Source organism: Cyprinus carpio, chromosome B16, assembly GCF_018340385.1.
Source record: "Cyprinus carpio isolate SPL01 chromosome B16, ASM1834038v1, whole genome shotgun sequence".
NCBI classification, from domain to species: Eukaryota; Metazoa; Chordata; class Actinopteri; order Cypriniformes; family Cyprinidae; genus Cyprinus; species Cyprinus carpio.
In genome coordinates, this window is record NC_056612.1 from 15285807 (window position 1) to 15311354 (window position 25548).

A 25548-nucleotide genomic window follows, 5' to 3' on the forward strand; every position below is an offset into this window, starting at 1 on the left:
AATTGTCCTCTACTTTTCAAACCTCTACAAACCAATTTTTTTTTTCTACACTTCTTCTTTACCATGTTTCACTGTGCTCACTTTCTATAAAGCATTATATGGAGAGGTCAATATCAATTTACATGCTAAGAATATGTTTTGTTTATTCTTTCAAAGGACCAAGTATGTATGCTCTGTTTTAAAGTACAATGTTATAGCTCGAGCGATGAGGAAATCCCCTCATATCTCGACAGTCAAAGACAACGACATTAAGCTACAAATCAACACTGTATGCTGCAGTCTCGGGGTAATAAAGACAGAATAACAGCATAGAAGCCTAAAATGCCAATGAGGATTTTATCGCTGTTTTGAGAGCACTGTTCCTCGCTATTGTTGTTTTGATCATCGATTTGGAAGAGCAGACTCATTTTGCAAAAGCTAAGAGTGAACATCAGTCTTGGATGATGAGAAACCCAACCCCTTCTTATTTTCAACTCAATAGCCAATCAGATCACACCAATCACAGTCACCATGGCACTTTGATTGGCTACCGATGACATCATTACTACAGAAAGTAAAACACATCACCAATTAATGACAGAATGCTGTCCAATCAGCCAATCAGCTTGCAGTTTGGAAGCCCCTGACAACATGCCTTAGAGGCTGACTGTGTCCTTTCCTTCTCTCACCCTTCAGACCACTCAAAAACAACAAAACTTACACTAGCGCAAACACATGAATGCGCTTTTATAGTACCTGCTGAAAATATCACATTCACTGCCAGAATTTTGAAAAGGCCAGATCAGAGACACACCTGATGAACACTTAGCTTGACATCCCACTTTATATTAGGTGGCCTTTACTACTGTGTACTTAAATTCAAATTAATATTTGATACAATGCATTTATTGCATGCATACATGTTTTTACATTTTACTTATATTTAAAAAAAAATACCTGCACATAATTACATCTATAATTAGTTTCTGTAATAACATTTATAGTGTTGACCCATCCCTTACACCTTAACCAACCCTTAAACCCACCCATACCACCAAATCTGCCCCTAACCTTACCCATATCCCACCTCAATAGCAGCAGAAGTGTTTTGCCATACAGTATGAACACAATAAGTACATTGTACTAATTTGTTGATGTAAGTTCATACCAGCTATGGAGCTTTGTCCTCTGTAGAGGACATTATTTTTTAGTGATTTCTCTGAGACATTACATGTCAGAGTTTTAAGTCTGCATGTCCTGTACAGAACACATTCAGGGCTTTTCAGAAATACCAAATGATTGGATGACCATAGCGCCATTTTGGAGAATATGGGCTCTTCTGTGTCAGTCGCGCCACACAGATGCACTGTTTTCTTTCAAATCAAAGCATAAACGTATCCTTGTGGTGGGGCTGACACAGAAGAGCGTAGGCTGCCCGCGTTTAGCTCATATTCTCTAAAATGTTGCTACGGTGATGTGGAGAGACACAGAGGAAACAAATTGTTGAATAAAGTTGTTATTTTTGTTTTTTTTTGTATACAAAAAAGTATTCTCATTGCTTCATAACGTTACGGTTGAACCACTGATGGCAGATGGACTATTCTGACGATGCTTTTCATACTTTTCTGGACCTTGACAGTGTAATTTACATGGCAGTCTATGGGACAGTCACAGGCCTCCCGGTTTTCATCCAAAATATCTTAAATTTTGTTCTGAAGACGAACAACATGGGGGTAAGCGATTAATGACAAAATTTTCATTTTGGGGTAGAGTATCCCTTTAAGGCAACTTAGTATACAGTTGGGACCGAGCCAGCATTATCATAATAGCAGCATGAGAGTAACTGGTGTCCCCCACACAGAGCCATGGCTCACAATGACGTCGTATAGTTGGCATAGCATTCTCAATCTGACTTGAGAGATAAACAAAGTCAGGCTGAATGTGGCTGGGCACTACTCACTGATAACTGCAATGCAACATCAGTGGTACCATTCTGATAGTGAAAGGGTTTTACAAGTCAGCAGGGTCAAAGTGATAGACAGAAAAGGAAAATATCTGAATAAGCAATGAAGGTCTGTGTTGAAGAAAGCCATTTGCAGGGCCTACATCAACACAATCAACCTTTCATTATGTTCTTGCAAAGAAATCACATGCCCTGAAAAAAATCTTTTCAGTGGAAATGAAGAAAGAAAGGCCAGTTTAAACAATATGATACACAACAGACTTTTTACCTATTATTTATATTCCAACTGCTGTAATTAACCAATGGTTTTCAAGAGTAGGACAAAAAGTGTTTTCTGGTGGTCCATATCGAATTTACTGTCAATCCATCGCAAAATGCTATTTTTGTATGCAAATCCATTAAAGGGATAGTTCACAGAAAATACCGTCATCATTTAAGCACCCTCATGTAGTTTCAAACCTGTATATGTTCTGTGGAACACAAATAGAAGACTGCTGGTAACCAAACAGTTTTAGTTACCATTGATTTTCACTGAGAAAAAGATTTTAAGTTCCACTGAAAACAAAGTTCATACATGTTAGAAATGACATGAAGGATTATAAAATTTAATGATGGCAAAATTTTCAGTGAGGGTATAACTAACTTACTCTGGAATTTTAGAAGATATAATTCCTGATATAATAGAACATTGCGATGCATCACAAATAACGATACGTTATGGAAGCCGTGCAGTTATATAGTGCACTCGTACTTGAACATACGTAGCTGTTGTTAATAACCAGAAACCAAGACTGGAACTACCCGTTTTATAAACATTTTGTCTGTAAATATACACCATGAGTGATTACTTCACTGTTTCACACGTTCAGTATCCACAGCAGTGTTACCAAACCCCTCCCTCAGAAAATCTGATTATGAAAACTAAGTAAATACAGGTAACTTTGGTAAGGAAAGTGTGTGTGTATATATATATATATATATATATATATATATATATATATATATATATATTATTATATATATATATATATATATATATATATATATATATATATATACTTTACAAATGATGACAGTATAAAAATATAACAAAAGATTAAGTATAACAAAAAATTCTGAAGTGAAATTAGGAAATGCTTGTGATCTGCAAGCACATCAAACATGATGGAAATGAAGGAATTTGTTGGGAATTTGTTTTATGTGTCACCAAAGTGCACCCCTGTCCTGCTCAAATACAACAGATAAGAGATATTACATTCACACAAACTTTATTCATACAAACTTATTTCAGTCAACACACTCTATTACTACAAAGTAAGTGCAAAATACTGCATCCCAGCACACATGACACGATGATGCACTGTGTCTCTCAGTATCTGGTTGACATGACTGTGCATGAATTGTGGTATAACTTTTGTGTCCGTGGTTAAAACAAGATGTTCATGCATTGAGTAGTTGTTGCCCTCGTGTAATCAATGAAATTGTGGTGTGCGTCATGGCAGGCATGGCGTACTGGTGTGTTCATTGTGCAGACTCATTGCAATGACTGAGAGCAAATGTGAGAGGTCACTGGCCTACAGCAGGGTGTGGCCAAGTAAAAAATAAAAAAATCGCTAGATTTATTTAAATATAGCTAAAATAGCTCCTTGTCGCAAAAAAAAAAAAAAAAAAAAAAAAAAAAAAAAAAAAAAAAAAAAAAGTCGCAAAAAAAGTCGCAGCTACAATGAGAAAGTAGCTAAATTTGGTGACAAAATCCCCAAATTGGCAACACTGAGCCACAGGCAGTTTACATGCAAATCAGCGCTCTCGCGCCATCTACTGGTGACTTATGTCTAGTGATGAGAAAACCTGCTAGGAGTGCCAGATGCCACACTTTCCTCAATGTAAGACTGTCCCCTTTTTTATACACATTATCTGTCTGTGACCAATACAATCCAAATGATTACTGCCCTTCTTCAATTAATGTAATTTAATAGCAGACTGAAAAATTTAGCAGTCTTTTCATTAAAAAAATTGTGATACACAATATATCAGTACCATATTGTTAGGTTTTTACAAGTATTTATTTCAAAATATTTAGTAGAGCCTCATTCTTTTAATTTTCTTTACATGTATCAGCATAATTTAGAAGTTTATTACTGTCCAGACCTATAAAAAAAAATGAAAATTTTGTCTTGAAAGTGTTTCAAGAGACTTCTAAATATTTGCTGACAATTTGTCCACATTCTGACTCTTGTCACATGCTGACTCTTACAGCTTTTTGGAAATGAACCTAATGCAGCCTACTTTGCATCTGCATACGTAAATACAATTTCAAAAAATGAATCCTTTTTTCATGTGCTGTAAATCCCTGTTTAAACATGTCTATTCAAATGATTGTTGTTGGTATAAATGTTCAATCTATAAACAGACAACACAGAAGGCTTTCTCTGGGACACTTGGAGAAATGTTAATTCCTGCTTAAATGCCATCAGTCAAATAATATTCTTAGCAAATATTCAGATTAATAATCCACATACATTAACAAACAGAGAGAGATAGAGATGAAATGCACGTACCAGAGGAAGTTCAAGTATTGTGAGGCAGCTCATTTATAAATTATCTTATTTTGGCACAAGAAAAAGATTTAAAGATGTCACCACAGATGATTAAAAAATACTTCTGAGAAAGCAGTTCATGCTTAAAAGACTAGGTGTCCAAAGATGATGGGTGAGAAATACTGGAAATACGGTGTTCAGCTCTTAAAGTGACAGTTCTTCGAGAGCCCAGTAGCTTTAGTTCAGTTCAGCATGTGTCACTGCAGCTGGTTTGCTCTCATTTGTCTATAAGCTTGTTTTTGCATTACAATTTAAGGTTGGTATCGACTTCAGTGACAGTCATCTAAGCCTGTTTCTCTTGACCACAATGGTGCCGGCCACAATGTCATACACAGTCCTGTTGTGCTGAAAGAAAAGCAGCGTGATGAACGCCGGAAAGAAGAAAGCGATGGAGAAGTTCTTGTTTAAGGCTCTCACGGTCGACCTACAAGAAAATCATAATAGAAGAAGTTTCAAAATTCAATTTTGGAAAAAATATGAAATTTTTAATAAATAAAACAAAGAGGTAACAGCAAAACTGACGCAGAAAGCGTGACGTTAGTCGCTGGAACCACAAGAACGCGGTTTGGCTGAACCAGGACGGAGCTGTCACATGTGACCACTCGTAAGCCAATGAGGAACTTCCCTGGTGTAGCCCCACCAGCTCCCCAAATACATATGATCTGAAATCAATCAAAAACAGTTATTCAGGTATTCATGAATTATTTCAGCAGATTAAATCTATTGTTTGAACTTACCTCATAAAAGCAAACTAATATCCTGTACACTAGAGCCACAAGCATCATCTTCTGCAGTTCCTCCATTGATGTGTCCTCATCAATCTCCTCTACAATGAAGTGCATGGCAAACTTTGAGATGTCCCTACAATTGACAAAGAGATGAATGAACGACTTTAATGAAATACAGCATGAGCAATATGTTACGAAATATACACAATTAAATTTCAGACTTACTTCATTCCACTCAAGTGGACAATACTGAGGATAATTGTAGCTTTAATGAAAAAAAGAATAAAGAAATCCACCATTTCTGCCATGAATCGTTGGAGAGGAGAGGGAATAGAATATTCCCTACCTACACGAAACACATTATAGACATGAACTGTTAGTGTAAATTGGATCATTCTTGTCATGAAATATATGTCTTATATGCGTTAATATATAGGATATTATAACCTCAAAATTTTCAAAGATTTGATTTCACAATCAAGTGATCATTCTAAAATAAAATTGGTAATTATAAGGAATGGTGTTTCTTCATCTCCTCTTTCTCATATTATAGAGTCTCAAACATGTTTTCATGTGAATGTTGTAATTGGTAATCATTTCAAGTTTTTCCTGTTTCTTTCACTTTCACTTTCTATCTGGTTTGTCTTTTATAATAAACCTTTAACTAACAAAAATTGTGAGGTTGTTTGCTCGTATTGGTTTACATCACTATAAAATATTCCAATATTCCAATACTAATCAGCATTTTTCAAAAGATGGTTATACATCTATCACCTTCATGTAACCATCGGTGCCTCACTGAACAACTTCAGCTAACTTTCCATGATGTTAGACATCCCGTTAATGTTTACATAATAATAAAGTTAGATGCCTGAGTGTGACAAAAGCATATTTCTGGGAATACCTACTTTATAATGAGAAAGACCCAGGTATTGACATGATGCAGATCTACTGCGAAATTACATTACACTAACGTAAACAAAGCCGAGGAAGCCGGCTCACACAGTCATCTGTCATTTGAGCTGTCATATTCACCACTAGTAATGATCAATACAATACAGGTATTAATGGGATATTATTACCTGGCTGTTGAGCGTTTCCATTAGGCTGCTGCTGCTGTTGTTGTTGTTGTTGTTGTTGTGGCAGCTGCGCAGCCGGAGCTCGAGGAGGACTCTGTCCGCTCGCTGCTGCAGCAGGAAAACCAAACGGGCTGCTGCTAAACCAATTGCGAAGGTCTCCATTCGACACATCTGCTCCCCATGTCGTCGCCCCGGGCGTTTCATTTGTTCCTTGTGTTGGGAAACACGGTGGGAAGGAAAACCCAGACATAGCTATCCAGCTCTGCCAGTTCATGTAGCTGTAGTAGTACTGCCACATCCACTCCTGTAGTTTTTCGCAGTACTCCGTGGTGGTAACAGCGGGGGATGTGTCTTGCTTGTCCTGGGAACAGGGCTTGTGAAGCTGTGTTTTCATGTTTCCACCGTCCTCAGTTTTACTATTTTTTGCCAACGACTTTTCCTTATCACGAGCGTTTTCGTCTAATTCCTCCATGACACTTTCGTTTCGTGATGACGAAGTCGGTGTCGATTTAATCAACTTCCGGCAACATTGTGTAATGCATAATAAAAGTAATAGAAGATATTAGCATAACAAAACCGTAACTCTTCTTACATCTTCAGGTGTTTCTCTGTGGTTGAGTTTGCAATCGTTTGGGTTCAAGAAAGATCCATCTATGTTTTATTTCTCATCATTTTACAGAACAACATTTAGAGCGGGGTAAGATGTGTCACTTCCTTAGCATAAGGTGCTTTATTATTTGTCATGTGACCATATATTTTGAACGGTCTCATAATATACACAATATAAAAATAGGACGTTTTGTATGCTAATGTGATGTTACTGGACCACTTTTTATTCTGTATATCTACAGTCATATTTCATAGATGTTTTTTTTTTTTTCAAGTTGATTGCAGACTGAAATATAATAGGCATGCGTATAATAGATTATAATAAATATTATATAGGAATATTTGTTTTAAAGTAAAGGTGGCACAACTAAACCAACTCTTACCTACTGAAAACTGGCACTGTTAGGTAAATTGTCTGTATTGTTGTTGTTTTTTGTGGTTGTTCTCAAATGATTCAAAATCATAGAAAATGGATGACAGTAGATACTTTAATAAATTTAACTTAAAAAACAATTAAATAACAAAAAAAAATAAACACAACAACATACAATATAAATGGAGTTATGTTTTAAATTAAATAATGGTGGTAAAAACGGTGGTCTCAAAAAACCAGAGTTAATTGCATATTCATATCCCATATATATGACATTGTCCTTTCTTTACTTATCTATATATCTATTTAATAGCAATTTTAATGTAATAGCTACTTTATTGTTAAAACACACTGAAATATGTTTTACAAATATGTTCTTTAAAATTCATGTTTAATTAAATTTGTGAATTGCTGTTTCTTTGTAATTATCTGTGAAATTTAATAGCAAATTCTGAGTGAAAATTGTTTCACCACCATTTTTTACTGATAGTTGTTTTATCTGATTTACCTATAGGCTTTTGTACCATTAACCCAAAATTCAGTTTAACTTCCAATATGTTATAGACACAATGAAGTATGTATGAAGTACTGAAGCTATGTTTAAAAAATGGAGTAAAAATGTGTCTAAAAAATCCTAGTCTACATGAGAGAGGTGTTGAGTGGAGCAGAAATCATGATGTTCATAAACCACATCAACGACAAAATCCAATTAATTGAAGCAATAATAAGAAAATTGTGATAATATCAAGGTACAAGTTTAGAGCAGCAAAGATGTACTCTTCTGGATTGATGCTGTATTTGTGCTTTCCACCCAGTATGAGCTGTGTGTCCATCACCAGGTACTAAGAATGGAAAAAGAAACGTAGTGGCAGTAAGATAAGAACAGTAAAAGGGGAACAACTAAGCACAATAAAAGATTGTTGGCAGACTAAATTAATACTGCACCAACCTAATAGTATAAATACCAAAGTATATCAGGAAGCCTTCCTAGATAAGGATTATGCATATACATTTAGACAAAGCTACACTTGATAATACATGACTAAGAAAGATGTGTTCTTACCACAGAGAAGATCAAAGTTCCCAGTGATGCGTAAAGGATGTACAAATACTTTAAAACATAAAAATCAGCATGAACTAATATGAACAAGTAAACATCTTTGATAAGAGGATAACATATAAGTTGATGATTTACCTGTGATCTCAGAATTGCACAGAGTAATGCAAATGAAAACAGCGTCCAGCATAATACCCATATGCTCCCTGACAGAGCTGTGAAGTCCCACTAAAAACAACCATAGGTATGTTTTTTTTTTTTTTTAACTTTATAACTCAATTTTTTGTTGATACAGTACACAGCCAATTTTATAACTTACTTTCGACTGCAGTGAAAACAAACTCATTGCAAGAGACACCAGAGCAGTTGCACCCACTGCCCAGAGCACTGCCTCTGCTGAATAGAACCTGAATAGTAATAACAATAACACTGGCTGTGAAACTAAAGTTTTTGAATATTTGAAGAGCAAATTTTTGAGTAACTAAAATGCATTTTAATGATGCTTTTTACTCACACTACCACTGATCCAAGGAGAAAGCCTTCTGTGATTGTCTGTGTGGGGAAAACAGCACTTAGCAGTTACAAAATTATTACATTTAATGCTTAGCACTATTAAATACTACAGTGGCTTTATGTTTTACTTACAAATAGCGCTAGGAAGATGAAGTTTAAGGGAACTTTGCGACGTATGTCACCACAACAGACGAGCACAATGATTAGAACGAACGTTGCACACTTGTGAATTTTGAACAAACACATGAAGTCAGTGTTACATATGTATGGATGCAGTACATGCATATTAAGACATGCAGAACAAAGGAGAAGTGCTTACATCATAGTGTAGGTAAACCAGTATGTGCCTCTCACCCATTCCTTGAGTGTCTCCCTATAAGAAAATGGCATGTCAACATTAATATACTATACACATTACTGTTCAAAAGTTTGACATTATAATATTTTTTGTGTTTCAAAAGAAGGCTCTTATGCTTAAAGAATATGGTCTTAAAGTGCACACTCTGAGATTTAATTTGAGGGTATTCTCATTACAATTGAAGGAAAGGTTAAGGAATTACAGCTCTTTACCTCCCCCCTTTTTCAAGGGACCATAAGTAATTGGACAATTGACTCAACAGTTGTTTCATGGACAGATGTGGGCTATTCCTTCATTTATTCTACATCAACTAAGCAGGTAAAAGGTCTGGAGTTGATTCTAAGTGTGCCATTTGCATTTGGAAGCTGTTGCTGTGAACCCACATCATGCGGTCAAAGGAGCTCTCCATGCAGGTGAAACAGACAATTGTTAGACTTCAAAAACAAAACAAATCCATCAGAGAGATAGCAGGAACATTAGGAGTGGCCAGATCAACAGTTTGTTACATTCTGAGAAATGAAAAATGCTCTGGTGAGCTCAGCAATATAAAAAGGCCTGGACGTCCATGGAGGACAACAGTGGTGGATGATCGGAGGATCCTCTCCATGGTAAAGAAAAACCCTTTCACATAATCCAACCAAGAGAAGAACACTCTTCAGGAGGCCAGATTAGATGTTGCCAAAAAACATCTAAAAAAGCCAGACCACTTCTGGAAAAGCATTTTTTTGGATGGCTGAAATTAAAATCAACCTGTACCAGAATGACAGGAAGAAATCTTTTTTGGAGAAGGCTCGGAAGAGCTCATGATCCAAAGCAAACAACATCATCTGTGAAACATGGTGGAGCGGTTTGATGGCATGAGCATGCATGGCTTCCAGTGGCACTGGGTGACTGGTGTTTAGTGATGACGTGACAGAGGACAGAAGCAACCGGAAGAATTCTTAAGAGATATACTCTCTGCCCAGAGATTCAGTCAAATGAAGTAAAGTTGAATGGGGGGCGCTTCATAATACAAATGGACGATGACCCAAAACACACAGCAAAAGCAACACAGGAGTTTTTGTTGGTAAAAAAGTGGATTATTCTGCAGTGGCCAAGACAATCTCCTGATTTCAACCCTACTGATCATGCATTTCACTTGCTGAAGATAAAACTAAAGGCAGAAAGACCCACAAACAAACAACAACTGAAGTCAGCTGCAATAAAGGCCTGGCAAAGCATCACAAAGGAATAAACCCAGTGTTTGGTGATGTCTGTGAGTTCAAGACTTAAGACAGTCATTGCCTGAAAAGGCCAAAATTAAAAAAATTGTGTCAATGTCCATATATATGGACCTAACTGAATTAACTGACTTAAAGACGAGTCTAAGGTACTCAAGCCTATGAAGTAATACTTAAGTACACTTCATTATCTGCAGTTTGTGTTTTGAAATGATTTGAAATAGGTGTGGCACATAAAAACCAGTCAACTCACCAGTAAAGAAAAGCACAGATGATTCCAATGGTTATTAAAAGTTGAACCATAAGTGTCAGATACACTTTTCTTATGAAACCTACATGAAGCACATTTGAGCACAAGAAACAAGTTTTTAGCATTGACCATTCCCATGTGCATGACTTTGCTGATACCTGATAGCTATTTAAAAGTACATAAGTTCGTGTATTATTCAAATTTGATTGTACACCTAATATTTACATATAAATATAAGCTATACATAAATTTCATTTGTGAAAATGTTTAAGGGATATTTCTGTAATAGCAAAAACAAATGATTAAAGACAATTAAAGTACAGCTGACCTCTTCTTATGGTAGCATCTGAAAAGCAGTTCTCGTCTTCAAATCCCAGAGAGTATTCTGGTGGAGCGCTGTCTGGAAGCCCCATATTGACATGTTCAACAACGGGGGGCATCATGATAGCAGTGGGCTGCCCAGCGGGGGGCATCATGCCAGCGGTGGGCATCATGCCAGCGGTGGGCTGCCCAATGTTACCCTGTGTTGCATTAGGATAATGCGGAGGGTAATAGGGGTTATACGGAGGGGAAGGCTGCTCTCTGCTCATATTGTATCTCTCAACAAACCTAAGTATAGACACAATTTAGAAAATCGAGAGTAAATACAAGCTCTTAAACTATTTTACAACATAATCCACACAGACAAATACCACTAGTATGACAGCATATTTATCTTGAGTAGCCAAGTAATGACGTGATTAGAAGATAGAAAATCAATTTAGGATGTCAAATTCTCTTTATGTTAAATTGTTACAATTTCCATCTAACACACAATTGTTACATACTGTAAAAATATAGTAAAATGTTGCTCACATTAAAACCGCCACTTACCTTTCAGTCTGGTACCCTTCTGCTTCCTGTTATGAGTTGTGTAGGGCAAAGTCTATTCTCAATGAGTTTGTCTTCAGAGGGACAGGACTTTGCATAGCTTATCAAATCAATACACATTCATGAGAACCAAGTTCACGTGTGGGATTTTTTTTTATTTATTTTTTTATTTTACATTTCACAATGAAATTAACAATGACATAATATAAGTAACTATGTAATATAAGTATATAAGTACCTGCTAAGTATAATATAAGTAACTGCTTTTTGTTTCTATCATTTTGACTATACGAAAATAAATACTAAATGCTTTATTTAATTAGAGGACAACCTCTTTGTGGTGTGATTAATGGGAGAGTTCACCCCAAAATGAAATTTCTCTTATTTTTTGCCTACCATCATGTTTTCCAATAAAATAAAGTGAGCAAGCTCCTGAAAGGACAAAAGACATCACAAAAGCATAATAAAAGTATTTTTATTTTTTTTATTGTTTTTATTTTTTTAAATCTTGACCAACTCATAACACAAACCCCCTTCACATATACATATACAACAATAAAAAGAAATATTTCACATTATTTTCCTTTTGTTTTGAGACAAGGTCTCACTCTGTTTTCTCACACACAGCTTCTGCTCACCTTTTACTAAACTTTACCTCTACGGTTCCATAAAAAGGAAAATCTGTGAAACAACAGGAAGGTGAGAAAATGATTTTAAAAAATCATTTTGGAGTAAACAATTAGTTTAATAAAAGAAACAAATATCAAAACATGCACAGATTTAATTAATTTTCATATTTTATTGCATATATTTATAAGAAAAATTTGCGTAGCTACTTGAATTTGCATTCTGTCAGCAAGAACTACCGAGAAATAATCCATTAAACATTGCACTGCATGTCCTGTAGATGGCGTTAAATATATTGACAACTAAATGTGCAGGTGCGCTACCTTATTAGTCATGAATAAAACATGTGCGCACAAGTTAAAAACAACGACAAAAAAAATAAATAAAAAAATATTAAAAAATGATCAGGAAAATGACCATTAATAATTCATTAGCTGCTTATTTGTATGTAAATATATCCAAACACTGGCGGGTCGGTCCTGATTAATGAATAATTCATAAGCTTCTGCTGCAGCAGCGTTCATGCCCACTGCGTCACGCGTCTTAGAATTTACCAAAGAAATAACTGTGTCATATGTTACTCTGTTCCTGGCTTTTGAGGGTATTGTACTCTTTACAGTTTTAATCTTTTCAGCATTTGGCAGAGTGCCACAAACTTCAGAAAATGTCCGCGAGGTAGGTTTCCATAGCGACGTCTGTATTCCCGCACTAGTTTCTTCGAGTTGCAATGCGTTCATTTTATTTTAAAAGTCGACCTGGTTGTTTTGATGCACCCCCTCCCAGGTCAAACCGTGGGAGGGGGTGAGGAGAGGGAGGGCGAGAGAGAGGGGACAGAGGCGAGGATGGGAGGAGTGAGGAGAGAACCGCTCAGCCACTGGCCTTCACCAGAGTGCTTAATATTCAATGACCTGTGATCCAAACTCACGCAGGGGACGTCAAAACAACAGCGGTTTATTCATCTCAAAGAAGGAAGCACAGGGCGAAGTGAACTACTGCTCTTACACTCGAAGCCAGCGCCTGCCATCGGCGATTTTCAAACTTTTGCGTTTAAGAATTCGTTTCCAAAGTCAGGATGGAACGGCGTCTTGTATCGTATGCAAATACGTCTGCTGACGTAGTTGATCATGTGGGTTTTGGCGTAGATCCCCCTGTGATCGCCAATTTTTTTCGGCTGTTGTCTTTAGAATTCGGCAGAATCGTTACAACCGTACGCTTCTGTGGGCTGTACACGTGGAAAAGTACGCAATTTTGGAGTCTAGCTGTCAGTAACCTCACATCCCAGCGGTTTCCGTTGGTTGGCGGGCAGGTAAGAATGGCTGAATTATTTGTGTCGCTTGCAAAATTAGCAAACAAGCTTTAAAGTTGCGGGCGCGTTTGAATACACACAATAAGTAGTTGTCCGAAACGTGCCGTGAGGTGCTTCTGATGTCAGTTGTTTATTTCAGCTGAACTTTGTTTGCCCAAGGCATATTGTAAAAAGTGAGCACCAGAATAACCGCATCGACCTGACCCGATAACCTCATTTTTTAACGTTTCCAGCGCTTTGATTTGGTGTGGCTTGCGGAAAGTTTCATAGAATTGTTAAAGTTAAATAGCAATGGGCGCGAAAACATGTCTACTTCTCTGATGTCGAAATAAGCAGCAAAATATGGCTACCAATGTCGACATGGCGTTACGTCGGTGCAAGTGATTTTTATTGGAGTCTGTTTTGCCTCCAAAAACCCATCTTTTCCATTGTACGCCACGATCGGGAATCTATTTCGAACTAAGAATGATTTATTCATGCGCTTGTATGAAGTGAGCATGGCACGCAACTACTTGATTTGGGCTCGGTGTCGTATGATGTAGGCAGTGGTGACGCCTTCCACGACCATACTGCATGGCACACGCATTAGACGCGAGCCACATTGCAGCACCGTGCTCACATCTGTGATAGTTCCCAAAATTGTCGCATCCATACTACTAGAGACTCGTAGCACCCTATAAAGAGCAAGTGCATTTCTCAAGCTGAATTTACTACTCAGTAAGTGGCGATCTGAGTTGTTCAAAATTCTTAATATAGCATACAGTTGATGCATCGTAAATGCATTCCTAAGACACTTCAGGTGATTCAAGTGTGTCAAACTAACGGTCCACACGTGATATTTGCTTCAGCGTCCAGTCACATGTAATTCCAAATGCTTTCCCCAGATATGCATAGAGTACAGATCAAATCTCCCATATGTGTAAGATATGCTGGACTGTTTACTTAGGCCAGTGGTTCTCAAACCTGTCCTGGAGTACAGCACTGCACATTTTGTATGTCTCCCTCATCTATCACACCTGATTTGACTCATCAGCTCATTAGTGCAGACTGCAGGACCTGAAGTGGGTGTGTCAGATATAGGAAGACATACAAAATGTGCAGTGCTGGGGGCACTTCATGGAGAGGTTTGAAAACCACTGCCTTGAGCCATAACAAATCTTTCCTACTTTTTCCATGTAGTCTGATGTTGCTGGAAAATCACTTTTAGAATCTTTCTCCAACATGGTTTAGTGGGTTGAGTGTAAAGTTGAGCAATTTTGTAGGATCAGAGGGCTTTCTTGAGTTTAAATAAAGTCATACTTGGCTATAAAGCTCTCACTAAATCTGATTCAAATCGAAGAGGTGCATCTGTATCTTTAGCTCTTGCAGCGACTCTTTAAACATCATATTTCTCCTTCCTAGGTGTATTACTCATCATAAAATACTCTGTTTGTGTTCTTCTTACCACATGCTCCATCATATCATGAACTGTATAATCTGAGGTTTGGTTTAGTTTACAGCGTAAGGCTAAATGAGAGAAAATCCGATGGGTTGTTCATGTTTGTTGACTTTATCTAGAAATGTATTTTGGATTATCAATTAGAACCACATTTCATTGTTGTTTATTAATCTAAGCCAAGCCGATCTCTAAAAACTGGCTTAGACCTAAACAGAATATTGTTTATTTTACACACTATAAAGAAACCGCTATTCCTATGTCTCTGAAGTTATGTTTCCCATTGTGCTCACTGAAGGGCATTCAGACACAGTTTCACTGAAGTTTGTTCTGTATTTACGCCATTTACTAAACATTCTGGTTCTGCCTGACACAAATACACTTGCCAACCTTTAGCGTTCATCTTGTGGGTCGTAGTATGGAAACATCTCTCACTACAAAGGGTTATTCATGCAACCAAAAGTGAGGCAACTTTTACAAAGTAGTGACGAGTGTTGTCAAAAGTACAACTCTTGCTCGAGTTGCTCTGGCACAAAATGCGGTTTGTGCCAGGTGACTGGCTGGATTCAAAATGGCTGCCCGCGTTCGTGAGGAGCTGACGTCTTTGAGGAGGTGGTTGCTGCTGCCTCTGCCTCGTAGCTGGTGACTAAGCCGACAGTCGCTGATGTCACAGCCGTGGGCTGGGCTCCCTTGAAAGCTGTGTTCTCTGTCAGTGCTGGTGGTCATGACTCCACTGAAAGCAGAGCCTCTTTGTGAGGGAGTCTGGCCTCACATTGGAGCCAGGTTATTTATTAGTCATTACTACTAAAGCTATTAATTTCCCTTTGCGTTCATGTCCTGGAAAAGAGAGAGTCAGAACTGATGTGTGCGATCAGCTGAAGTTGCAGTTGAAGGTGGCATACTATCTTATTCAGTTTTTTTTTTTTTACTAGACCGCTGTATGAAGAGTACAACAAATAATGATTCATCACTATTCATGTCATATCTTGCAGTCATTTCTCGTATATGATTATTATATATATTCGAGCGTGTTGAATGCGTTTGAGTGGCAGTGAAAGCAGCTGGGCTCTTGTACAGATGGGCCTCAGCATAATAGATTCTTACTTGAACTAGGCCTAAAGACAACAAAACAATCTGTTTGAGATGGTTGTTTTCCTAAAGGGAGAGAAGCGTTCAACTTTTTGCAGTCGCTCGCTGTTGAGCAGCCTTTCTGTTGCCAATATTCTGCCCTACTTTTGCAGTCGTGACCCAGCTTTTTTGGAGGTGAAATGGAGATGCTGCGTATAACTATACTGAACATAATATTGAGTAGCAGGATAGTAAATATTTTTAAGAAATGACACAGAGATTTATTCATTTGCATGTGCAGGCAGATAAATTTTAAAGCCTGTAGATCCTCAGGTGACATTCACCTTGTGTCAGAGCTGCTGTATGATTTTTAGAGAAGCTAAACTGTTATAGCAACTGTGAAAGATGGTGTCGCTCCATTAGGGACATGAGATAAAATGATTCAGGCCTAAAGATGTTGAGTTTATGCTTGAGTCTTATCAGTGCACTGACCTGGAATTACAGTACTGGAGAAAGGAAAATAAGGGTTTGCAGTCAACAATATCTGTCACGTGGAGTGTCTATTTTTAGCTTTGAGAGGAAGTTTATTATTTTTGAACTGGAGCCTCTGAGGCCTTGTCAGAAATGGTGGTGTTTAGATGAACTTCTAAGATACAAATACCAGTTCAATTGTTCTTTTTATAGGTGAGGAGAAGCTGGGTGAAAAAGGTGACAGAGTAGGAAAACATCATTGATAGGTGGGCTGCTGATTTTTAAAAGATTTATGATGATAATGTAGTGATATTGTGAGTCCAAACAGAGCACAACAGCAGAGACAGACCATGCTTCTAGTGCCCTAATTCATGAATAATTCAGTCATACAATGTAATTAAATAAGTTTTCATCGTGTAGAGGATTTCAGACTTTGAGAGCGATAGATAATAGCTCAGAATGTGTTTGTACCGATAAACAGTAGTCAGTGAAGATTGTTCATTTGATGTAAAATTATAACTTCAAAGCTCTTTTTTGCTGTATGCCTGAGCTGAGTTGAAGAATTTACCCACTCCTCGTCTCTTTCATACAGCTCACTTATTTTTCAGTTCTCTGCTTGTAATGTTTTTCCTACCGATCTACTAACACTTCTAGACGCTAGATTATAAATATATAAAGGAATCATATTGAAATGATTTGATTAAATGCAAATGGCATAAATGAATTTATAACAAATATGGGTAAATAATAAATTTCATAAGATGTCCACTAAGCAATAAATTCCTCTGTGTTTAGACAAATTAAAATATATTGAAAATACTATAAAATAAAAATCAATCAGTTTAAATTCTACAAGTGATTTCAGGCATCACAACATTAGAATTTACAGTATGAAAAAAAAAATCCTTTTGAGGTTTGATTATTAAACTGTGATATTAAATTATTATTTTAAAAGATTAACTTTCAGTGAGTGTTAGAAGACCAAAAAGGTAATCTAAATGTTAAAATAACAGCCGATAACCAATAGGGTACCGATATATCGTGCAGCCTTAAGGTCTTTGCACATAGAGTCTGAAATTTTGCACATTAAAAAATATATACGACCTCACGTTGTGTCAATCATGTTTACACACTGCCTCCGAAACTTTCGTCTGTTATAAAATAATTCGGATCAGGTTCGATTTTCTGTGTTTTCGCATTTTAATAGGAAAGGATGACAAATACAGAAAAAAACACATACAAAATTAGGTCCTTTCAAAATGAGCAGTTGTGGCATCATTGCACAAGAAGACAATTGTGATTTAATTTTCAATTCACATCAGCATGTTGGAATGCATTAGATCAGACGAGGAAAGCTATAAACCTCTCTAAAGTGGTTGTGTTGGTGTGGAGTCATGCAGAGCTTTCGATCTCAGTGGGATCTGTGTTATTCGGGCATCTTATGTGTCATGACTCAAACTCACAGATGGATGACAGCAGTGATCACTGTCCAGTGGCATGAATCTGATATCTGTTGAGCAAACCAGTTGTCGAGCATATCGGAGGCTTAGTAGAGCCTTTCTTTTTTGTTTTATAAGGAGTTTTCCAGAGAAGGCAGAAAAAGAGTTTACATTCATGTCCAAACTGGCTGTGGTTGGTGTTTTATAAATGTTATCAAGTCATCAGATCAATAAAGGCTGTCCAGAATGATTAAAACCTGTTTAATGTCGTTGTTCAATGAAAACATTTGTCAGTGTGGATACAGTCATGTTAACCAACCGGTGTTACCGGATTAGCATTTTATTTAAAGTATTCCATCCAAGGCTCATAGACGCAGTGTTCAAACATGACCCTGATCTCTTGATCCTCAGCATGACCCTTTCCATGAGTATTTCATAACTCTCTGGGACAGCTACCATAATAACTTTGTGGTCGAACACAGAGATTTGGTTTCTTTTGAAGACTCTGTATGCTGCTGAGCAGCCAGGCCTTTACAGATGGCTTTAGCAGGAACGCCATGCCCTCTGTCTCTGGTTACTTGGTCAAAATTAAGCATGGTTTTCCCTGCATAATAGTGGCCAGTTTCAAACTTAAAAATCCTTTGTTTTCATTGAATATTGATTTCAGATGTTCTTTTGAATTGTACTTTTTGCCACAGAATGAGTCTCTGTGTAGCTACACAAGGCAATTTCCATGAATAGGTTGCAGTTTGGTGTCCCATTACTTTTTCTCCAAGCTGTAGAGGAACAGTTTTCATGTTCTTGTCGTTTTTTTTTTTATATATATAAATGGTGAGAACTTTTTGATGTTACCTGACTTTTAGCCAAAAGGTTATCTTTTTTGGTTTTAAATGCAGACTTTGATCACCATTTGAACAGATTTTGGCCTTTAACTGTGGCCAACAATTAAAATTATACAACACTGTAATTTTTGTCATTATTGTGAATTAACATTAAATGAATTGTAGCAAAGCTTTTTTTAATCAGTAAATAATTATAATTAGTAAAACATAACATTTTTTTTGATGTTTAATTAAATTCATGTTTATTACTGGGAAAAAAAAGTAAACTGTATTTAGACATGTCCCACATTTTGGTAATAGGGTTGAAAAAGCTGCAGTCTTTATAAAACGATTAGAAAATAAATTCTCGTAATATTTTGTCTGACTTTCTGAGGCTGACAATCAGTGTTTTTTTTCTCAAGGTTAAGCATACCCTTTTACTGATCATTTGCCGAAAAGATAAAAAATACTTTTTTCATACTTTAATTTGTAATCTATTAATGGACCGTGCCAGGAAATGAACATACAACCAGACATTTATTCATGTTTCTGTGTTCTCAGTATCAGCAAGATGCACATATTAGCTTTTGTTTAAGTTTAGTTTTGCTTCCTCTGAATAAGCATAATTAATGTACCCACTCGTACCGATTCATGAAACATGCTTCAGCATATACACAAGTATACAAATCTAGAATTAATAGGATGAATGCAATCTCTCAGTGTGGGTTTCACCCCGAAAGAACAGGCTCGGTCAAAAATAGGAATGCGGAACGTTCCTCATCTGGATCTCTGTGGAGAAAATCCCTCCCACCTGCTGCTGGGCCGTTTCCATGACAACGCATGAGTCCAGCTTTTTCAAGGCCTGTCCCTTGGTACCCCAAATCACTGAAAGCCTGGACACCTACCCAAAGGACTTTGCTCTGAGCTCTGTATCATTTTCCTACTGCAAAACTACTTCATCCTTACAGATATCCACAATCATCCTCATTTAGACAAATTATTATTTTCTCTCTTAAACAGTGTTCTTGTTACTACAACCTTGAAATTGAATATGTGGCGCTACTGTTTTATAAAGAACGTTACTGAGCATCAGGTATCACTGCTGCTGTGGATCCAGAGACCTTTGCCACCTCATCCTAATATTCAAAAGGAGTCAGAAGTGCCCACATTTAAAAGTCAAAAAATTGGTGAAGGGGGTGTGATCTATACCAATTACACTCAGCATTTTTTTTGTCAGTATTATCATGAAAAATAGCACTCCGTGTACATCTGTGCAGTGCTGCAGGCTTCTAGAGCCCCATTTGATGAGATTTAAATTAATTCTGCCTCAATCCCAAATTCAGCCCCCCCTACTGTGCTCCACATTATTAACAGAGCTCAGTCTCCGCCCCTTCACAGCGGCTCCTCAGCAACATCCTCTCCTGGAAGCACGCATGTTAATGCATGTGAATCCATACAGGAGAACCATTATGTGCTTTTCTGTTTTGCAACAGGCCGTACTATGTTACAGAAACTGTGCTTCATGCTGAACGCCCTCCAGCTTGTGTTAACATTTAGTAGTCTATTGCTCTAATATTGATGTCACTTTAAGTAGTCAGTAGACTTGTCAAATCCTTTCATTTCAATTCTAAGATTATGATTTTTTTTTCCTTTTTGATTGTTTTTAGTTATTTGCCTTTAGCACGGTCTTTAGTTCACAGCATTCAGTTTTTTTCTTGTGTCAATAACAGCAATTGAGACTTGAGGCTAAGTAATGTTTCTTTTTGAATGGCTTTAGATTGAATGCTATGTGATCATAACTTATGTAGACTCATGCTTTCTCATTCTTTATTGCCTGTAAGCCCTTGGCAAACATTTAAAACTCTGAGTTTGCATGACAAGTGTTTTCCCTTTCCTTTGATTTTCATGAGGTAATAAATATACTGGCTGATTTAGGTGAATCTCAGTCTTTCTCTTTTTTTCTCTCTCTCTCTCTCTCTTTCTCTCTCTCTCTCTCTCTATACACACACACACACATCTATATTAAATGGTGTTTTAAAATGTCAATATGATTTTTCCCCCTGTGAACTTTGTCCTTTTGCCCTTAGCACAGTTGTCTCAAGTAAGAAGAAGAAGAAAAAAATTCTAAGGTTACATTATACTGGTGCTCTCACAGTGAGTTGAGGCTGTGATATGAGATGCTCAGGGTCCCATCCATATTTAATCAGTCTCAAAAGTACTTAGATCTGCTGAGGGCAACACAGGCCTGAGGAAGGCTATTATTGGACTGGACAAGTTCAGCCTAGCACAGGATGTTTTTGCCCCTCCCATCTAGATTGACCACCATATTGCTGATGCCTCTAATATAATACACAGCACTGGGGTGCATATCTTAATGCTTTTATGCAGGAGCTGTAACACCTCAGCTTAATTTCTAATGAGGTTCTGTAGTCCTTTGTGATGATTTTCACACTAAATCAAGCTGTGTTGCACCTGAAGTGACAATTAACTGTGATTAAAAAACTGATACCTTTTGCGTCACATTGAGGCATGGTGACTTGTAAGCCTTTATTCTTTATCTGTTTTATACAGTGAATAACCTTGAAAAACTCTGCATTTTTACATTAAAGGATTAGTTCACTTTCAAATTAAAACTTCCTGACAATTAACTCACCCCATGTCATCCAAGATGTTTATGTATTTTTTTCTTCAGTCGAAAATAAATTAAGGTTTTTGATGAAAACATTCCAGGATTTTTTTCCATATAATGTACTTCAATGGACTCCAAAAGGTTGAAGGTCAAAATTACAGTTTCAGTGCAGCTTTAAACTGCTATAAACGATACCAGACGATGAATAAGGGTCTTGTCTAGCGAAACGATTGGTCATTTAAAAAAAAAAAAAAAAAGTATATGCTTTTAACACTTTTCTCTCACTTCTGCTGACTGTCAAAACCGGAAGCCGTTCCGGCGGATGACGTAGCATGTATGGGTCGTGCGTGCGCCTCTGGGAAATGTAGGAGAAAAGGAAATAACGTTTCCTTACTTTAGCAAAGGAAAACCAGCCATCTCCTCATGGCTTATATCGAAATCATCCGACATTTTCTCGTTTTGTGCTTCTAATTCATGAACAGCGTTTTTGTTTTGTTCTCTCTCTTTGCTTGTCACTAATAACGCAACGCCGACGCGCCACGTCATCCACCGAAGCGGTTTTGACAGTCGGCATAAGTGAGTGAAAAGTGTTTATAAAGCATATACACTTTTATTTTTTTTAAATGACCAAATGTTTCGCTAGATAAGACCCTTATTCATCGTCTGGTATGGTTTATAGCCCTTTGAAGCTGCACTGAAGCTGTAATTTTGACCTTCAACCGTAATTTTGACCTTCAACCGTTTTGAGTCCATGACGTCTACTACTACATGCTGGAATGTTTTCATCAAAAACCTTACACATCTTGGATGACATGGCGGTCAGTAAATTATCAGCAGAGTCAGACATAGAACTTGCAGCATCTTAAAATTGATACCAGTGTTTTCTATCAATCTTTGCACACCGCACAGCTGTTTATCATCTCTCGACAGCACCTGATAGGACACTGTAGACTGCTCAAAATTCTTCTGTGGAATTCACAAGTTTGACCATGTACAAATTTTAAAAAAGGGACATGCGAGGGACATGTATATTGTAGGCTAGGAGATGCCTTGTTTATAGACAAATTTTCAGTCACAGGTTTGTCTGTTTGTCTTGGCTTGACAACATAAATTTGGCCTACTTTGTTTCTTGTAATTTTTTATTTTTTTTTTGTCATACACCAACCTATAAAATTTCATTTTAATTCACGAAAAAGGGGAGAAACCTTTGTATGGTTTTTTTTTTTTGTATTTCACTTTTTCCATTTTGAATCTTATCAGTTGACTTAGAACTGAACATATACACATTCTGTGTGCTATACCTCAATGTGGTGTGGTCCTTCTTGTCATGTGTTTTACCCCCTTAAGCATCCAAGTAATTGTTTTACATATAGTTCATACCTCATTACCCAATGCATGAAAATCTAGTTTTGCTATATAAATACTTAATTTGTATTTATTATTTTTTTTTTAAATAGACTGTGTGATCTGGGATGAAGTCTCATGAAGACTTCCATTGGAGCTGACATTCACAGTCAGCGGAATCATCCTTTTCCGATCCTCCACCAGACAAAGACCTGCCCATTGCCCATCAACAGAGTCCCCCTGCACTGTACCGTCTTACTCCCTGACCATGGCTAGTCGAAGAAAGTCTACAACACCCTGCATGATCCGACCGGATGACTTGGTAACTGCAGACGATCCAGAAGAAATGGATTCCTGTGTGGACGGCCCGGAAGAAAATGGATCCTCACATGTGTCTTCTAGTGAGGACTGGATGGATAGAAAGAGTTCTGTGAACTCTGTGCAGGAAGCAACAGAGCTGGAAAAACCTGAAGTGAAAACACGACCACAGAGGAAACTCCAGGGAGGCTATGAGTGCAAATACTGTCCCTTTTCAACACAAAATCTCAATGAGTTCAAAGATCATGTCGATTCCAACCACCCCAATGTAATACTCAACCCACTGTACTTGTGTGCGGTATGCAACTTCAACACAAAAAAGTTTGATTCTCTGACCGAACACAATGAGAAATGCCATCCTGGCGAGAGCAACTTCAAGTTCAAGAGAATCAAACTCAACAGTCAGACTATTCTAGAACAGACAATCGAAGGTTCGAACTGTGCCGCCATCTATGATACCACCAGCCCTCAGTCAGGAGAGAACTTTACTGCTTTTCCTCTGAGCAAATCCAGTACTGTTAAGGTGGGTAAGCCTAAAGCAGATAGTTTACAGTTGGAGGACGATAGTCCGTTGGACAAACTCGCTCAAGATCTACCGAAAAAGCAAATTACTGCTGTGAATGTGAATGGGACTGTGATAATCCCAGATGCAACTCTTAAGGATGGCCTCTCTCATATAATGCCATCCTTACAACGCCCGCCTAACTACAATTTAGTACCAAAAATCGCCGTCCCCTTGAACACTTCAAAATACAACCCCTCGCTAGATGGCAACTTGACCCTCATAACCTCCTTCAACAAGTTTCCGTACCCTACCCAAGCAGAGCTCTCTTGGCTCACTGCAGCCTCCAAACACCCCGAAGAACAAATCAAAGTATGGTTCACTACCCAACGGCTAAAACAAGGCATCAGCTGGTCTCCCGAGGAGGTTGAGGAAGCACGAAAGAAGATGTTCAATGGAACGATTCAGCCTGTTCAACAGGCATTCACTGTCTTACCTGCTCAGTTAACTCAGTCCACTAAAGCTTCACAGCCCCTTATCCAGACCGTCCCTTGCCATGTTCTTGGACAATCTGGCCTGGTGTTAACACCGGTTTCCAATGGCTCAACTGCTACTGGTGCTCCTCTCGGACTAACAGTGACAAATCAAATAGCACAGGGTGTCAAGAGGGCACACAGAGCACCACTGGTTGCTCCAGAGATAAAGAGGCCTTCAATAATTCAGTCCATTCAGAGCACTCCCAAGTCTGTCTCTCCGACACCAAGCCTTTCTTCAGATTGTGAGAAAACCCCTGATCAGATCAGAGAGCTGACCACCAGCTATGCTCAGTGCCAGTTTCCTGATGATGAAGAAGTGTATCGTCTCATTGAGACGACTGGCCTCTCCTGGGGAGAGATCAAAAAATGGTTCAGTGATCAGCGCCATGGAAACCATAAGGCAGTGCAACAGATTAAAACAGACCTCTCTTCGAAGGACAGCCAACCGCATAAGCCTGTTGCCACACAGTTTCCCCTACTAGAGAGAGTTAAAGGCAAATCCTCAGAGCAAATGAAAAAGTTAGAGGAGAGTTTCCAAAGGACTAGCTTCCCAACCCAGGCTGAGATGGAGCACCTTGTGGCAGACACCAGGCTCTCCAAAACTGAAATTGATTGCTGGTTTACGGAGCGCCGTGCACTACGAGACAACCTGGAGCAAGCCTTGCTCAACTCGATGGGCTCAAAAAGGCTGGAGCATCACCTTCAAAGGGGGACCTTGAATGGAGTCCATGAGCAGGACAGCAGAGTCAGGGACTCACCTCTTCCCATTCTCACGTCTTCAGTGTGTCCAGAGTCCATTGATGGCAAGTCTCTCTGCCTTCTTAAAGACATGTTTGCACAAACCCAGTGGCCCTCACCAGAGGAGTACAACCAACTAGAGATCCAAACAGGGTTAGCTCGTACAGAAATTGTCCGGTGGTTTAAGGACAACAGATCTGCTCTGAAAAATGGGACGTTAGGTTGGATGGAGCAATTTCAAAGTCTTAGCAACAACAGCCCGAATGGACAAAACAGCTCAGTGATCTCGGAGCAGACCCAGAGTGTACTACAAAGGCACTTTCAAGAGACAAAGGTACAAAAAGAGGAGGGTTTTGAGAAGCTAGCAGAGCAGTCGAAACTAACCAACCAGAACATAGTCGAATGGTTCACCAGTAAGCTGGGCCACAACATGCCTGATATCAGCAAGAGCAAGGATCAACATGGACAGGCGGGTGTAGATGGTAAGAGGTGGGTTTCCTTGGCAGCTGACATTGAAGGCAAAGATTATGATGCACAGAAAGTGGCACGAGACCTTGAAGTTCTGTCGACAGAGCACAGAGTGACAGGATGAAGTGATAAAGGTAATAGTCCTTTTTTATTTTAACTAGCTGGTTGATATTTTGAATGGAGAAGGAGCGAGAGAGTTTCTTTCCCTGAGAAATAGCTGCTTCTCATGATAATGTAGCAGATGTGGTTG

The 25548-nt window shown here is 38.1% G+C and overlaps 3 protein-coding genes across 4 annotated transcripts; 1 reads left to right on the forward strand and 2 right to left on the reverse strand.

The window, feature by feature from the left end:
* Positions 1-3103: 3103 nt before the first annotated feature.
* Positions 3104-6880, reverse strand: LOC109105296 (protein FAM8A1-like). The gene is made up of 5 exons (XM_042741026.1): positions 6350-6880; positions 5493-5613; positions 5277-5400; positions 5062-5201; positions 3104-4963 (listed from the first exon to the last, which is right to left on the reverse strand). The coding sequence occupies exons 1-5, from the start codon at positions 6816-6818 to the stop codon at positions 4819-4821; spliced, it is 999 nt and encodes a 332-aa protein (XP_042596960.1). The 5' UTR covers positions 6819-6880; the 3' UTR covers positions 3104-4818.
* A 622-nt stretch (positions 6881-7502) lies between these two features.
* On the reverse strand, positions 7503-11721 carry zgc:110410 (uncharacterized protein LOC553618 homolog). Its single transcript, XM_042741027.1, has 10 exons — positions 11600-11721; positions 11055-11335; positions 10730-10808; positions 9218-9271; positions 9031-9121; positions 8900-8937; positions 8705-8792; positions 8524-8613; positions 8392-8439; positions 7503-8170 (listed from the first exon to the last, which is right to left on the reverse strand). Exons 2-10 carry the CDS (start codon positions 11314-11316, stop codon positions 8021-8023), a joined length of 900 nt encoding a protein of 299 aa, XP_042596961.1. The 5' UTR covers positions 11317-11335; positions 11600-11721; the 3' UTR covers positions 7503-8020.
* A 1052-nt stretch (positions 11722-12773) lies between these two features.
* LOC122134040 (zinc fingers and homeoboxes protein 2-like) lies at positions 12774-25432 on the forward strand. Of its 2 annotated transcripts, none has more exons than XM_042741029.1 (2): positions 12774-12898; positions 22850-25432. In XM_042741029.1, the coding sequence occupies exon 2, from the start codon at positions 23005-23007 to the stop codon at positions 25420-25422; it is 2418 nt and encodes an 805-aa protein (XP_042596963.1). In that variant the 5' UTR covers positions 12774-12898; positions 22850-23004; the 3' UTR covers positions 25423-25432. The 2 variants fall into 2 exon arrangements, with proteins under 2 accessions (XP_042596963.1, XP_018973601.1); XM_019118056.2 differs by lacking the exon at positions 12774-12898 and adding an exon at positions 13156-13529.
* The last annotated feature ends 116 nt before the right edge of the window (positions 25433-25548 follow it).

What these genes read in the sequence shown, in the direction of transcription:
- LOC109105296 (XM_042741026.1), bottom strand. Translation starts at nt 6,818, where the DNA reads ATGGAGGAATTAGACGAAAACGCTCGTGATAAGGAAAAGTCGTTGGCA. An exon ending in TATTAGTTTGCTTTTATGAG is followed by an intron (nt 5,202 to 5,276) that starts GTAAGTTCAAAC and finishes GATTGATTTCAG; the next exon opens with ATCATATGTATTTGGGGAGC. An exon ending in ACTAACGTCACGCTTTCTGC is followed by an intron (nt 4,964 to 5,061) that starts GTCAGTTTTGCT and finishes ATTTTCTTGTAG; the next exon opens with GTCGACCGTGAGAGCCTTAA.
- zgc:110410 (XM_042741027.1), bottom strand. Translation starts at nt 11,316, where the DNA reads ATGAGCAGAGAGCAGCCTTCCCCTCCGTATAACCCCTATTACCCTCCG. An exon ending in ATCTGTGCTTTTCTTTACTG is followed by an intron (nt 9,272 to 10,729) that starts GTGAGTTGACTG and finishes ATTTTCTTATAG; the next exon opens with GGAGACACTCAAGGAATGGG. An exon ending in TGGTTTACCTACACTATGAT is followed by an intron (nt 9,122 to 9,217) that starts GTAAGCACTTCT and finishes CAAAATTCACAA; the next exon opens with GTGTGCAACGTTCGTTCTAA.
- LOC122134040 (XM_042741029.1), top strand. Translation starts at nt 23,005, where the DNA reads ATGGCTAGTCGAAGAAAGTCTACAACACCCTGCATGATCCGACCGGAT.